This window comes from Strigops habroptila, chromosome Z (assembly GCF_004027225.2).
Source record: "Strigops habroptila isolate Jane chromosome Z, bStrHab1.2.pri, whole genome shotgun sequence".
In the NCBI taxonomy this organism is placed as follows: Eukaryota; Metazoa; Chordata; class Aves; order Psittaciformes; family Psittacidae; genus Strigops; species Strigops habroptila.
The window spans coordinates 86,127,674-86,141,221 of NC_044302.2; the positions used below are offsets into that span (position 1 = coordinate 86,127,674).

General features: G+C 37.7%; 1 protein-coding gene across 4 annotated transcripts in view; it reads right to left on the minus strand.

The window, feature by feature from the left end:
* NNT (nicotinamide nucleotide transhydrogenase) overlaps positions 1 to 13,548 on the minus strand; it is a 45,715-nt gene that overhangs the window by 15,451 nt on the left and 16,716 nt on the right. For all 4 annotated transcript variants that reach the window (XM_030512129.1, XM_030512128.1, XM_030512130.1 and 1 more), the window contains exons 10-18: positions 12,663 to 12,816; positions 11,587 to 11,748; positions 10,689 to 10,799; positions 9,817 to 9,962; positions 8,681 to 8,876; positions 7,948 to 8,181; positions 5,801 to 5,961; positions 4,896 to 5,075; positions 562 to 721 (exon numbers count right to left, since the gene is read on the minus strand). In XM_030512129.1, coding sequence (XP_030367989.1) covers positions 562 to 721; positions 4,896 to 5,075; positions 5,801 to 5,961; positions 7,948 to 8,181; positions 8,681 to 8,876; positions 9,817 to 9,962; positions 10,689 to 10,799; positions 11,587 to 11,748; positions 12,663 to 12,816 — 1,504 coding nt within the window. The remainder of the gene's footprint in view (positions 1 to 561; positions 722 to 4,895; positions 5,076 to 5,800; positions 5,962 to 7,947; positions 8,182 to 8,680; positions 8,877 to 9,816; positions 9,963 to 10,688; positions 10,800 to 11,586; positions 11,749 to 12,662; positions 12,817 to 13,548) is intronic.

Consider the following 13,548-nt stretch of genomic DNA (forward strand, 5'->3'; position numbering starts at 1 on the left):
TATGTATTACATACTAACTAAGTTTTAGATGTTATTCTGCCCTTTTTTTAACAGTACAATGCAGACTTGAGCAAGTAGATGAGAAGCATAAACAAAATCCCCTTTTCCAGTAACTTAACAGACAGATATTTTGTTATTGGTACCACTGGTACTGTGGTAGGGCTTGGAAACCCACACCACAACAGCTGTAGAAAAAATCAACTGTAAACATAATTTACAGAAGACAGTCTTTGTCCTGAAAAATTTAAAGCCTAAATATATAGCAAAAATTTTGAAGAGACATACACAAGCAAAAATAAAGTGTCATACACACGTCTACACAAAGGAATGACAACCTGGGAACAAAAACATACACCACAAACCCAGTCAACATTTGCCATGTTGCTATGTTGCAACTGAAAGATTGGTTACAGTTTTTGGCGCGGGGGGAGGTTGTTTGTTTTTGTTGGTTGGATGGGGTTTGTTTTCTTTTGAGGGTGGGGGTTTTTTAGGTTTATGAGGGGGTTTTTTAAAACAATACATCCTCTGAACATCTTGCTGTTTGTGTCAAGAATGTCTTACCTGGAGTAATAATAATATTATTGGCTTCCTTTATCATTTCAACTGCGTTTTCCACATTGATTTCTGTGTGGGTTCCAGTAATTTCCATGGGCTTCCCACCAGCTGTTGACGTGGTGCCATAGCCTCCTAGAATCACGTTTGCAAGGGAACGGTTCATAGCCTGAAAGACAAGAGGGTTTTCACCAGGTAAAGGTGAAATCCAAAAATAGAGAAGAGATGTCCACAAAGAAAACTTGTGAAACTATTAAAGCCTTCCCAGCAATAGTCTTTCTCTGCTGATTTTGCCTGCTTACAACTCAAAATTTCTTAAAACAGGCTCCTTAAAACAGAGACACAGATTAACACAACGGTAGCCCAATATCAGCTTCTAACACATTACATGTAATGGAAGAGCATCAGCATTTCCCTAAGACAAAGAAAAAAACAACACAAACAGCAAATATTGGTGTCTTTTTGTTCTTGAAAGAGAGAAATACAAAAGAATGCATATGTGATGACAGGTTTGTTTTCACATACATACACACACACTATTTTTGCAAGGTATTTTCTCAAGTTCTTGAGCAATTCAACACGTAAGCACAGAACTGCTACATGACAGCATGGAAACTGTGTAGCTCTTACAGGTAGTACAGAAGCAAAGCTCCTGCAGCATCAAGGCAGGAAAAACACAACAAAGCTAAGTAGCCACACAAAATTAACCAAATGCTAACTCAAAACAAATCGTAATAAACTGAAGAGGACCATTAACTTACTGGCTGAGCACCAAAGGGTAACAAGAGATCCTAAAATAAGAGCTTTAAGAGGAGAACACATCCTGAAAATTAGCCAGGAAAAGCCACTGGCTAAATGCTTTCACTGGCATGTCTCCTTGTGAGTATGGTCCCAAAGCAGTATCTGTCAATATCTGGAAGCAGGCAAAATTCGTAATTGCAGTAAACAAAACTTTGAAAGCAGGAAAGGAACAGGATAAATTGCTTCTTTAATTAAACATGTGTGTCATACATCTGCTGTGTTAGCTCAGAAACCACAGCAAAATTTAAGAATGGATCTGGAGAGGCACACACACAAGCAAAAGGAAACACCCACACAAAACTATGCTTTCAAGTGTCCGTTTTCCACCAACATTTCAAATCATGCAACTCCACAGTTTTTTTGTTGTAGCCTGAGAAGATATGCCATCCTGTGAAATTCATCATCCAGCAAATAAGTACAACAAAGGTGTTAGCAGATGTCCTGATACATTATCAGTTTCAGATACTGTAAGGCAGGAGCACAAATGCAGTGAAATCAGCATCTTTCTATGGTCTGCAGCAGGCAGTAGGTCATATCCTCTAAGAACACGCTGCCTTTGACAAGTATCACAATATTAAACTGTCAAACAGAAGAACAGACTACTTAGTATATTACAGCAGTTAAGTGTCAGGTAAGACAGTCTAGACAGAAGAATACCCTCTTCAGATGTTGCACACACTAACTTTACATGAAGCAAAGCGCTTTCTACATGTATCTAAACCAAAAGACAACACTAAGACCAGACCAAAGGAAAAATAATTCAAATATTATTAGAAATCTGAGAATCCACACACACAAGCATGAGACTGAAGCACCCTTGGCTGGCTCCACACCAAAGAGCTGAGGAATCAGGAAGGAAGTGTGGCAAAAAACCCAGGAGAAAAAAAGAAAAAAAAAAAAAAAAAAAAAAAAAAAAAAAAAGAAGGGAGTGGTACAGAAGACTTCAAAATAAGCCAAGACCTCAACAAACAATAATTAAACAATGCAGCTAAGGCCTCCTCATCCCAGTGAAACTCCTTCATCTTCTGTACCACCACAGACCACAAACACAACAAAGTGCAGGCTTCACCATTCACAGATAATTCAATCACTAGTAAAAAGCCCTCTCTGTCATGCACACACAGGTGATACTGGCCAGGAGCTTACAGCCCAGGGAAAAGAAAACATCTGATCCCTGAGAACTCCAAGTCCATCCACTGTGCCCACAGAAACCGCACAGGTAGTCCAGATGATGGACCACCATACGATTTTCTCTTGCTCTGTTTCATCACGCCAATTAATGGTTCCTCTTCAACCCGAAGCATTTTCCCCATCCCTAAGCATACCAATTCTAGTACTACACTTGTGATCATCAAGTATTCACTCAGGGGGAAAAAAAACGGGAAAGAAGGACATGCTAATACAATCAAGTGTTCTGATGAAGACATGTTGTGTTACTGTTTTAAGAGAACTTGCAATACACAGGATAAGTAAACGCTACAGGCCTTTGCTTTTTTGTTTTGAAGTTAAATTCTTTGTTCTTAACTCACCCAACTAATAGGCACAAAAGAGAGATACGTATTAAATAAAGTAGATACAAGTGAAATACTAAGTGGTTATCTGAATACACGTTGACCAATTTTATCAACTCAAGCTTTAAGAGATTATCTGGATAGGTTTTGGATGATTAAGCTACAGCTTTATCACAAAAAGTAATTGGAAATGTTGTAAAAAAAAGGTTTCAACCAGTAAGATATCTCAAAAAACACCTTCTCATCTGTACTAGATAAGCTTTGATAAACACACTGCTTTGCACGGAAGTCATACTTTTAAAAAAAAAAAAGGGGGGACAACTGTTGCTTCACTAGCACAGGTTACAACAGCCTAAATCAGTTTACTGAAACTGTTGAGCATTTTTTCTCCTGTAAAGCAGCTTCAAGACAGTGATACTGAATTCCCTAATTATGACAATACTTTTAAAAGTAACAATTTCCATTAAAGGAAGAAGAACAGAAAAATGCTGAGCTAGAAACAAGTTATTCTGCTTATTATGCAGAAATTATACAAAATATTTTGTATTTTATTGGCTAATGAAGTTTGTCGAAGCTCATATAAAGCAGCACAAGATTTCTAGAATCCTATCTCAAACACCAAACTTCCTGAAACTTGAGAAATACATAGAGGAAAGCCACTCTGTCACAGTATAACTGCTTTGCTAATTACTTCCCCAGGCTTCCTATTTACCTAGATTCCTCCAAACAACAAACGCAGTATCTCAAAACTCTCTTTTGAGCGCTGAGAGGAGGTAGCAATAAAATAAATAAAAAAACAAAAGAGGACAGTAAAAGAAAAATGAAGCTATAGAGGGATTATGCTTATGTAAATACATACCCAACAGATAATATTTTCACCAAGACTTACAAGAATTTCATCTTTAAAGAACACACTTTTCATTCCTGTGTTGCCCATAAGCATCATCTTTCTGCTGACATGGACTAAATTGCTGATCGTATACAATCATAAATGAATATATACATTTATACCTAAATAAATATACCCATGAACTACATAATAAGATTTCCTTTTGATAAGGAGATACAAAACATTCAAGAATAAACAAGATTCTTTAAAATTCATACCTGGGATTGTTCACCTGAACTCACCGCCACAAAGGTGCACAAAAATACTTTTTTAAGCTTTTCTGAAATTGTTCCTCAAGAGAGATAAAAATGATTGATTCCTAACATGGTAACAACACTATTTATCAGCAGATATGAAGTGAAAAAAGATAGCCAGAGCTGATCACAGGAAAACATTAGGACAAGAGAACAGTGATACTGATCATACAAGAAGACAACAGCAGTGAAACAGAATTACACAATAATCAGCAGGTTGGTAGATGTGAATAGGGGTGTTTTTTTGTCATTACCTCTCCATCTTTGCAAACAAAAAGGAGACACACATAGGAAAACAACAGACTTACACACAAACGTTTCAGAGAAAAAGAGACCATTAATAATAATGCAGTATGATCTACACACAGGGTTGAAGCCCGAGTTTGCGCCGAGACATTAGTACCAGCACTACATTAATGCAAGCCTGCTGCCACCCCGTGGTACTTCAGAGTAGCTGCTCTGAGAGAGTAGCACACTCTCCTACACTCCAAAAATCTGACTTTCCATTACCTCCTACCAAACCAAACTTCTTTTTTGTTTAAAGGAACTTACTACTTAGAGTATCTCCTGCTGACAGATGTTTCATTTAGCTTGAATATAACAACACTGCAGAGTGATACGTCTAAAAAGAACTCCTGAGCACAAGGAATTAAACTTGAGTCCAGATTCCAAACCTCAATGCCCAAACCAATGCAAAGGCTTTCTGCAGTTTTGAAGTATCTATCTCTCCAAACCAAAGAGAGATGACTGGCAACTAGTCCAACAGTTTCAATCTAGTCTGTAAACACCTAGCAGTTTGGTCTTCCAATTGCTTATCTTCCTAGCAAACATGCTGAACACAGTTTTTTATTACTTGGAAAACAAGCACAATTTCTGCTGACTTCTTACCACACACATAATGTAAGAGAGGATGGCACCAGAAGACCCAATGAGTGCACCAACAATGGTCAGCAAGTTGTTGTTCAGTAGGAAGCCCTCAGCACACAAAGCCCATCCAGAATAACTGTTGAGGACAGTAATAACTACAGGCATGTCAGCACCTCCAATAGCTGCTGTTAAAGTGACACCCTGGAAAAGGAAAGAAAATGCTTCAGTACAAGCTACAACTAAGAACATGCAGAGAAGACAACCTGCCTCTAGCATCGAAAAATAAATATCAAGTTACTAACCTATTCAAGTCTTTTCAATGTAGGAGACATTAAGCTGTAGCCTGAGAACTGGACATACTGATTCCGCCTTTTGCGCGAGGACAGGAAGGCACTCCACTGTCCTCACCCTGTGCTTAGTCACATACTTTTACTCACAAAAATATCCTACCAGCTCCATGAAACTGTTCATAACATTAAAGGATTTGTACTGAGGAGTCTTTGCAAGACTTGGTTTACAGAATGGTAACATTTTCCAACAGCCGATGTGAGTAGAAGGGGGAAGTTACACATGGGGATAATCTTACTAAGTTATGATAACCAGTAGACCTAGTGCTCTTTTAATTATTTTAAGGATAAACTTTCCAAGAAGTCTTTTAAAATAATAGTTTGTCATATAAAAGGCTCCATTAAGTCATAGCTGCAAAAAGTAATTCTACATATATATATGCCCGTTCTCTGGAACGGTTCTAATTTACTGCTAGATTTAGGAAAGTCAGTTGCTACTTCCTACTGCAAGTTAGCATACAGGCACTATGATGACTGTGACTCAGGATGGTAAAATACAACCATTAAGAGGAATCCTGCAAAGCCAAAGAACAAACTGCTTGTTTAATTTGTTTCACCTCTTAGAACGCCCTGACTTACCATTATGGCTGAGAGAGCTGACACAGAACCTAAGCAAGTCATTCCCGTAGTGTAACTAGGATCAATCATGTATGGAATCATTCCACCAGCGCTGGCAGCCAGCAATCCTGCATTCAATGCATGTCGACCCGGCAAGAGCAGTGGTGCAGAATTCAGGATACCTGCAACCAAATGCATATTCAGAGACTGACACATGTGTGCAGGTGAGCCTGTCTCTTGTCTTCAGAGAAAACCAAATACCTCAGCAAAAGAAAAATTAAAAAAAGAAAAAGGGAGGGGCAGAAAATAAAACAAGCTGGTCAAAGCTGAGACTCTCAAATGCTCCTGTTCAAACTCGTTTTATGTCCTAATCTCACTGAAGTCCTTCAGAATAATCATAAAAAAATATTTTCTCCTCTTGTAAAGCCTTCTCTTAAAAAAAAAAAAAAAAAGAAAGAAAAAAAGAAAAAGAAAAGAAAAAAAAAAAACAACAAAACCCCAAACAAACCCAAACCAAACCAACCCATACTTTTATTCTGGCCCTGGGTCTTTGCATGTGAGGTATGATGCTCTGTAATATGAAGTTTTAGCTGGAACTTCTCAGTACAGGTCTTACCTCAGCCTCTCAAAAGCTGTGTGCTTAGAAAAATATTACCACAGAGATAACCCCAAATATAAAATACTCCTGCTTTCAAATGCTTTAATTTCACCCGTACCCTCAGTCACACAGACTTCTCACAGCTTTCCACATTGGCAAAGAGGGTTTGGTATTTATGTGAATCTATTTTCACCCTAGGCTCTTTTTTTTTTCCCCCAAATAACTTGGCAATGAGTAAAAATAATGCAAGTTTATCTGTTACTTTTGGTGTAAGTTAATTACTTACCGAGTTCTCATTTACATTGAGCTGAACTAAAGGGGAAGAATGAACTGATTGTCTCAGGACTAGGAGTCAAAGTGGGTGAAAAAGTAAGGGAAAGGGCTAAAGACAAAAAAAAAAAAACAAAAAACAAAACAAAAAAAAAAATAACAACAAAACAACAAAACAAAACAAACAAACAAAAAAACCAAAACCAAAACACGAAAACAAAACCAGAAACAGAAGAGTGGGCTGAAACGGGCAATGAAGTTCGCCAGGGACATGCGCACAAATCACTGAAGTGATGGAGGGAGGTAAGATGGCTAAGGTAAAAAAAAAAATAACCAAGAAATAAATGAGTAACCACTTAGCAGAAATACATCAGAAATACATACTACTGACAAATCCTTCAAAAGATTATTAGAGAAGACAGCTTCCCATCCATGTCATGCTTCCTCCTTCAATGGCTGGTCTCATAAACACTGAAGAAAGCAAACAGATGTTTCCTAAAGGAACTATTGCAAAGCTAGTAACAGGATTAGTAACAGGAAGTTCTTAGCTGCAACTTCTTAGTACAGGTATTATCTCAGTCTCTCAGAATCTGTGTGCTTACAAAACCAAAAATAAACATAATAAAGAGCCTTCAGGTGCATAAGAATCAGGAATTAGTATCGAATTTAGAAAGCACATTTACTAAAACAGAAAGACACATGGAGTTTGCACAGTAGGTAGACAGTAAACTGAATGGTTTCGAGTGAGGCAGTCTCAGCTAATATTGCAAGCTACCTACCTGAACAAAGCCTGCCATGACCTACCTAAATGAAGCCTGCAATGACCTACCTAAATGAAGCCTACAGTGCTGAGAACAAAATCCTATAAATACTGGCAGTGCTCACTGAGTCCAGCAACACGAAGGTTTCAATCAAAATGTCTGCTCAGGAATATGAAGTTGTGAACATGAAAGTTCAATAAAATCGATTAGAGAAACAGTGTCAGGTAGTGTCTTAACACTAAAGCAACACTTATTTCTAGATAAGATGAATTGAGGGAAGCTTACATGACTTAGTAATTACCAGCAGTAGTATGTCCAAGCACTGAAGACAAACTTTCCACAACTAAAGCTGGGCACAAATTAAACAGAATTAAAAAGGGGGAAAAAAAATGAACTCGTAAAAATTAAACATACAAAGTTTTACCTGATACAAAACACAAAGTTCCTTTCCAATTACACAGCAGTCTAAAGTCAAAGATAAACCCTAGGGGAAAAAAAAAGCTTTTCACGAATACTTAATTCTGAATGGAAGGTCTCACCTTGCAGTTTTCCATAAGCAACAAGAGAGCCACTGAAAGTCACTCCACCAATGTACGTGCCGAGGTATGCCACAATCCTGGTGAGGTTTGCAGCTGGATCAGTAGCGAAGTGAGGATATTCAATCATGTATTCTGCAATACAGGTAAGCACCGCAGCCAAACCAACCAAACTATGGAAAGCAGCCACTAGCTGAGGCAGATCTGTAATCTGGATGCGTTTAGCAATCGTCAAACCTATTATGAGTTGAAAACAGAGGGAAGTCTTACAAAACAAAACCAATCTGTGCAGATGGAAATTAATGTATTAATTAATGAGGATATAATGCAAATTAATGTATTAAAGCTTATCATGTTCTTAGAAGCTTCATTAAATATTGAGAAATTCAACATTTTCTGTGGCAAAAGATCAGTGTGAAAAAGGGAATTTGGCAGCACTCAGTCAGGAATTGAACAGAAGTATGAAGTTGAGCAAGTTCATTCACCTCTGTGTAAGCAGTTTCCCGAACAGAGATGATGTGCTCCTGCTTTTCCACCACTCTCCCTATTCTCTGCCTTACCCTGATGCATTAATAAAAGCCCTGGGATTTTTTGTTCAAGTATTTGCAAAGTAACATACAAAAGCCATAAATTTTAGCCAATTCACCTATGGGCTATACAGTATTTTGTGTATAGACAACCTGCATAAATTCATGCATGGAGCATATATTGTTAGTTTAAAGAATCATACACATACCTATGGTACCACCAAGTGCCAGTGCACCTGACATCTGTGCCAACAATTCAGGTGAGGGTTTCAGGCATCCAAGAGTTGCTGCTAAGCCTCCTGCAACACCAATCATACCCAAAGCATTTCCAAGACGAGCTGTTCCTTGGGTGGACAGACCAGCCAGGGCACCAACACAGCATAAGCCTGAGCCTAAATACATCATCTTTCAAATAAGAAAAACATCAGTATGTATATATGAATTAGAGACAAACTGCATAATCATTATAAAAATCTGAGTATTACACAAACAGCTGATTTCTCCAGAATGTATGCAAGTTACAGTTCTCAACTGAAGTCAAAACTCTTATGACTGTGAGAAACTGTTGCACAGGATGTGATTTTGGCCAGTCTTGGTTTATCTGTGAATACTAAACTTGGGTCAAGTCCTTCTTCCTCATCAGTTCAGGAGGAAATTTTTCTTTAGTACAAACCCAAAACTAAACGGTCCTGTTCATTACAGCAATAGTTTCAGAATTTGCTTATGGAACATCTGACTCCTATTTTGTATGTATGAACAAACTTAAATGAACTAAGCAGTACATGTCTAGATAACTGAAAAAGAATATCAAATATATTACAAGCACCTGGCACAAAGGTATGTTTGGATTCGCTTTTTTCAAAACACAGAAGGCAATAGAGATTGTTTTTTCTTACTACTAAAACAAATGAAACAAATTTGCCATAGAAGGTGCTCTAGGTACAATCCCTGTAAAACCCTTTGTGCTGAAATCTCATCCCATCCAGATGTCATACCTATTTCAATTGTCATGCCAAGTTGAATTTTCAGAAACATTTAAACCAGCAACTACTGGTTTCTGTAGTTGCTATAATACTTAAGCTGTAATTTTGGAAAACTGTCCAATAAATAACAAAGTACCTGCTGCTTTGAAGGGAAAGGGAAAAAAAAGCTTTTAAAATTTTCAGATTCAGTATTTGGGGTATGATTGCAAACTTCATGTTAATCAGCTTCAGACTTGCCTTGTGGGAATACATAGCTGATGAAAAGACCACGGCTAATTTGCAGTTTACCCCTCAGAGTAAACAGTGAAGAAGGATATCATGCTGTGAACAGTGGGCTAAGAGCCACAAAATTATTTTCTTACCTGTTCAATATGAAAGCCACTGTTAAGAGCAGCTGCATAGCCTCCTACAAATACACCACCAGGAAGTAGATACAAGTAGTTGTACTCAGGAGGATCTGTGGGACGTTTGAACATATCCAGCATTCTCTGTGTAACTAGAAACCCACCTGGCCAAAGCAAAGGAACAATTTTACAAAAATAGAATCTGAAACTAAACATATGCCTAGCTGTAAGAGAAATATTTGGTTAAACCATATTACCACACAAAGTTAACAAGTGACACCAATAAAGCCTCTGAAAAGCTATTAATCTGGAAAACCACCAGGAAACAAGTATGTAATCAGTGTAAGATCCTGCTGCCTTCTTTAACCTTCAGAAGAAATTCATAAAAGGACAAGTTGGAAAGCCTGGAGGACGTGCTCTGGCCCCATACTCTACAGTGACTGTAGGATACAGCTTAGTTTATGACTGTGTCGTTTTCCCTATCTACTCTAGAAAAAAGTGTTATTTATAAGTCACATTGCTCACTTTCTTGTCTTTTTTATTTGTGAAGCTTGGGCTTCTGCAGCTCAAGCAAGCAGAATTTTGTTCTATGACACATTTTTCAGTTAGAAAAAAGGAGTACAAGGACAAATGTATATCCTCTATATCTTGGGATATACAGGGAAAGATATTTCATATAATCATCACCAAAAGTATACTGTAAAAGAAAAAAGCACATTTAAATGTTTCCCTAAAGAAGGTTTACACAACAGTGTGCGCAAACCAGACTGAGTAACTTCTACCAAATTTCCGGAATTCTACTTCTGGAATCTATCTAATTAAAGACTTAGAAGAAATAGAAGAATTAGACAAGTGCTTTAAAGTTACCCTCAGGAGAAAGCCTTTCATACCTGCAATATTGACTGAAGAGATAAAGGCCGAAAGCACTGCAAGGCTTTGAGGACCATTTTCAGGGAGATAGTGTCCTCCCATCAATACCAGCCCACCAACTGCAGTTAGTCCTATTTAAAAGAGAAGAAAGTGTTACTGAACCTAAAAAGGCTCTATACCTATAGCAAGCCTCCTTTCAGCTGTCAAACAGATACCAATCAACTCAAATTTTGACTCCTACTGTACACACTACTATTTAAACAAAGACTTTTCAGTCCTAGTCAGACTAAACAGTCCTTTTCAGCAATACAAACATGTTTAAAAAGAAAAACAAACAAAACAACAAATTAGTATATGAACATAGTTTTGAAGTACAGTGCCTCAAGCACAGAGTCAGCCTCCAACTGCTTGTTCAATAAAAGAAACTTTGCTTTTAACAGTCAAAGTGAGTCAGACTTGTGACCTGTCATCCACATATACAAATGCAGTATGTAACATCTGACATTTACAGAGTTATGAGCCTTACAGGTCACTTAGGAACTTTTTCTTTTTCTTCTCTCTCAAAATACATAGTTTGAGGAGAGGAAAAAAGAATGCAGAAAATATGAAAGACAAGTTATTTTCAGGGCAACATTTTGGAGAGTTGGGAGGAAAGATACGTTTTATCAAAGGAGAGACTCTGGCACTGCAAGTAAAACAAATTTTAAAGCAAACAGGTTAACAGTGAAAAATTACTTATAAAAATTCAAAATACACACTACCTCATTTGCCCTTCTTTTGAAAAACCACATTCTCATAAAGAGTTTGTTTCAGGCGTCCTTGCCATATATTTATCAGTGGACTTCTGTCTGAAGTTCAAATAAAAGGAGCTGTGCCTACTTCAAACAGAAAACAAGCAGTTGTGTGACAGCTACTCACCTGAGATAGCATTAGTCACTGACATGAGTGGAGAGTGAAGAGCAGGAGTCACACCCCACACTGTATGGTACCCCACTATTCCAGCTAGGCCAAATGTCGTCACCATTTGCGTGAAAGCAGCAGTAGGTGCTACAATGCCTAGCCCTAACATGCTAGCCAAACCTAGAAGAAAACAACAGCAAAGCATTTTTATAACTTTTCAATGGTTTCTTACATTCAACCTCTGTACAACAGGAGTCCCCACTATTGAGCTAAAAGCAAAAAGGAGTCTTGTGCATGGACTTTTTTCAATATCAGCTGTGTCATCTTTGTCTACAAGGCTCTTATGTGCTAGTGTTTCTTTTACAATAGAAAATAAAACCATAAATATAATACACCCATCTTTGTTATGCAAGCATGCAAAGCAGCAAAGATAGGTTTCTATAGCAACACTGAATCCTATCACTCCCCTGTTCTAGAGCAAAAATGTAGAAGAGTGACAATCATGTTGAAATACTATTAGGAAGACTCAAACCACGCATATGAAGAACAGATGTTAAAATAAAGAATATGCAATTCATTAATTACCTCATGCAGAATTTCTCATACAGAATACCAAATGCCAAGAGCAAACAATATTTATGACAATATATATTATTACGACAACATATATGAGAAATGTCATGTTCTCAGTACTTCAGTTGATTGTGGGCAAATTAACTCATACAATACATTAAAATTTGAAGAAAGCAATGGCATTGAATTGGTTCTGCTGCAAAGTATGGGCACAGTCCTAGCAGGAGTCCTTCAGGATTTTAAGTATTTTACTGATATTTAAATAAAGCCAAACACACAGATGCACACAGAACGTGTCACCATTGTTTGAAATGTTGATACTTTTGGTTAAATTTATAAAATTTTGTTTTCCCTCCCAAAAGCAGTTATTCTAATGCACTGATTTTGCACTAGAGTAGAACAGCCAATCACCTGCTCTCCCAAATAGTTATTAAATTGAATAAGTAAGATGACAAGTCTTAAAAGTATTTGCCAAATGAGGAGCACTATACACTGATTCCCCAACTCTGGAAGCTGCCTACCTGCTGTGTATACAGATGCAGTAGTCATAGTTTTTCTAAAAGGTGTAATAGTAGCTGCTTTTTCTGCTTCCAGCTCTGCTACAGTCTTCTGCTTCACAGGAGCTCCTTGAGGAATCTTATTTGGTGGAGGTGCTGGGAAAATCACCTTGCCATCCTGACAAGAGATATTTACAGTTACCACTAACATGGCAGATGCTTTATAGTTAGAGGAACCTCCTCTTCTTAATCCTGCAACTCAATTAAGTCTTAACATCCTACAGGCACGCCACAGGATCTTCTTTTTCTGCATTTCCAAAATTTTGCAAGGTTAGATGATCAGTACAGCCTGACCAAGCTAACCTTAATGATTTACATATTTTTCAGACATGATTAATATCAGTGTCCAAGAGCATCTGATAGAAACACAACACAAGGCTTGAAAGCAGAAACCAAACAAAGTGGTCAAGTTCCTTAAATGGAAAACATTTATGCAAAATAAAACAGGGTCTTGAAAATAGCAAAATCTGCTACAGATCTGAACTGTAATCAGAGCCTGCCCAGACCTCAGCTAGGAACTAAGTATGTCATCTCACATTTCTTGCTGTTCTCCAGACTTCTGGAGGAAAAACCTCCAGACCTGAGCTGTATACACCACTTCAGTGGCCTGGGAGAGCTGAAGTCAATGCAAGCCTCCTCCACGGTAGGTATCATAAGCATTACAAAATGCTGGAAACACTATGCAGCAAAACTCAACAGAAACAAATACCTCTTACCTAAACTGCAAGTTATTATTTCCTAATAGTTTGAGGAGGAGAGCCTATACTGGCCCATGATCAAAGTCTGTATTTTAGTATTTCCTAATACAGTTTAAAGTATCCTGCATATTCTAGTTCCACCATTTTTTTCT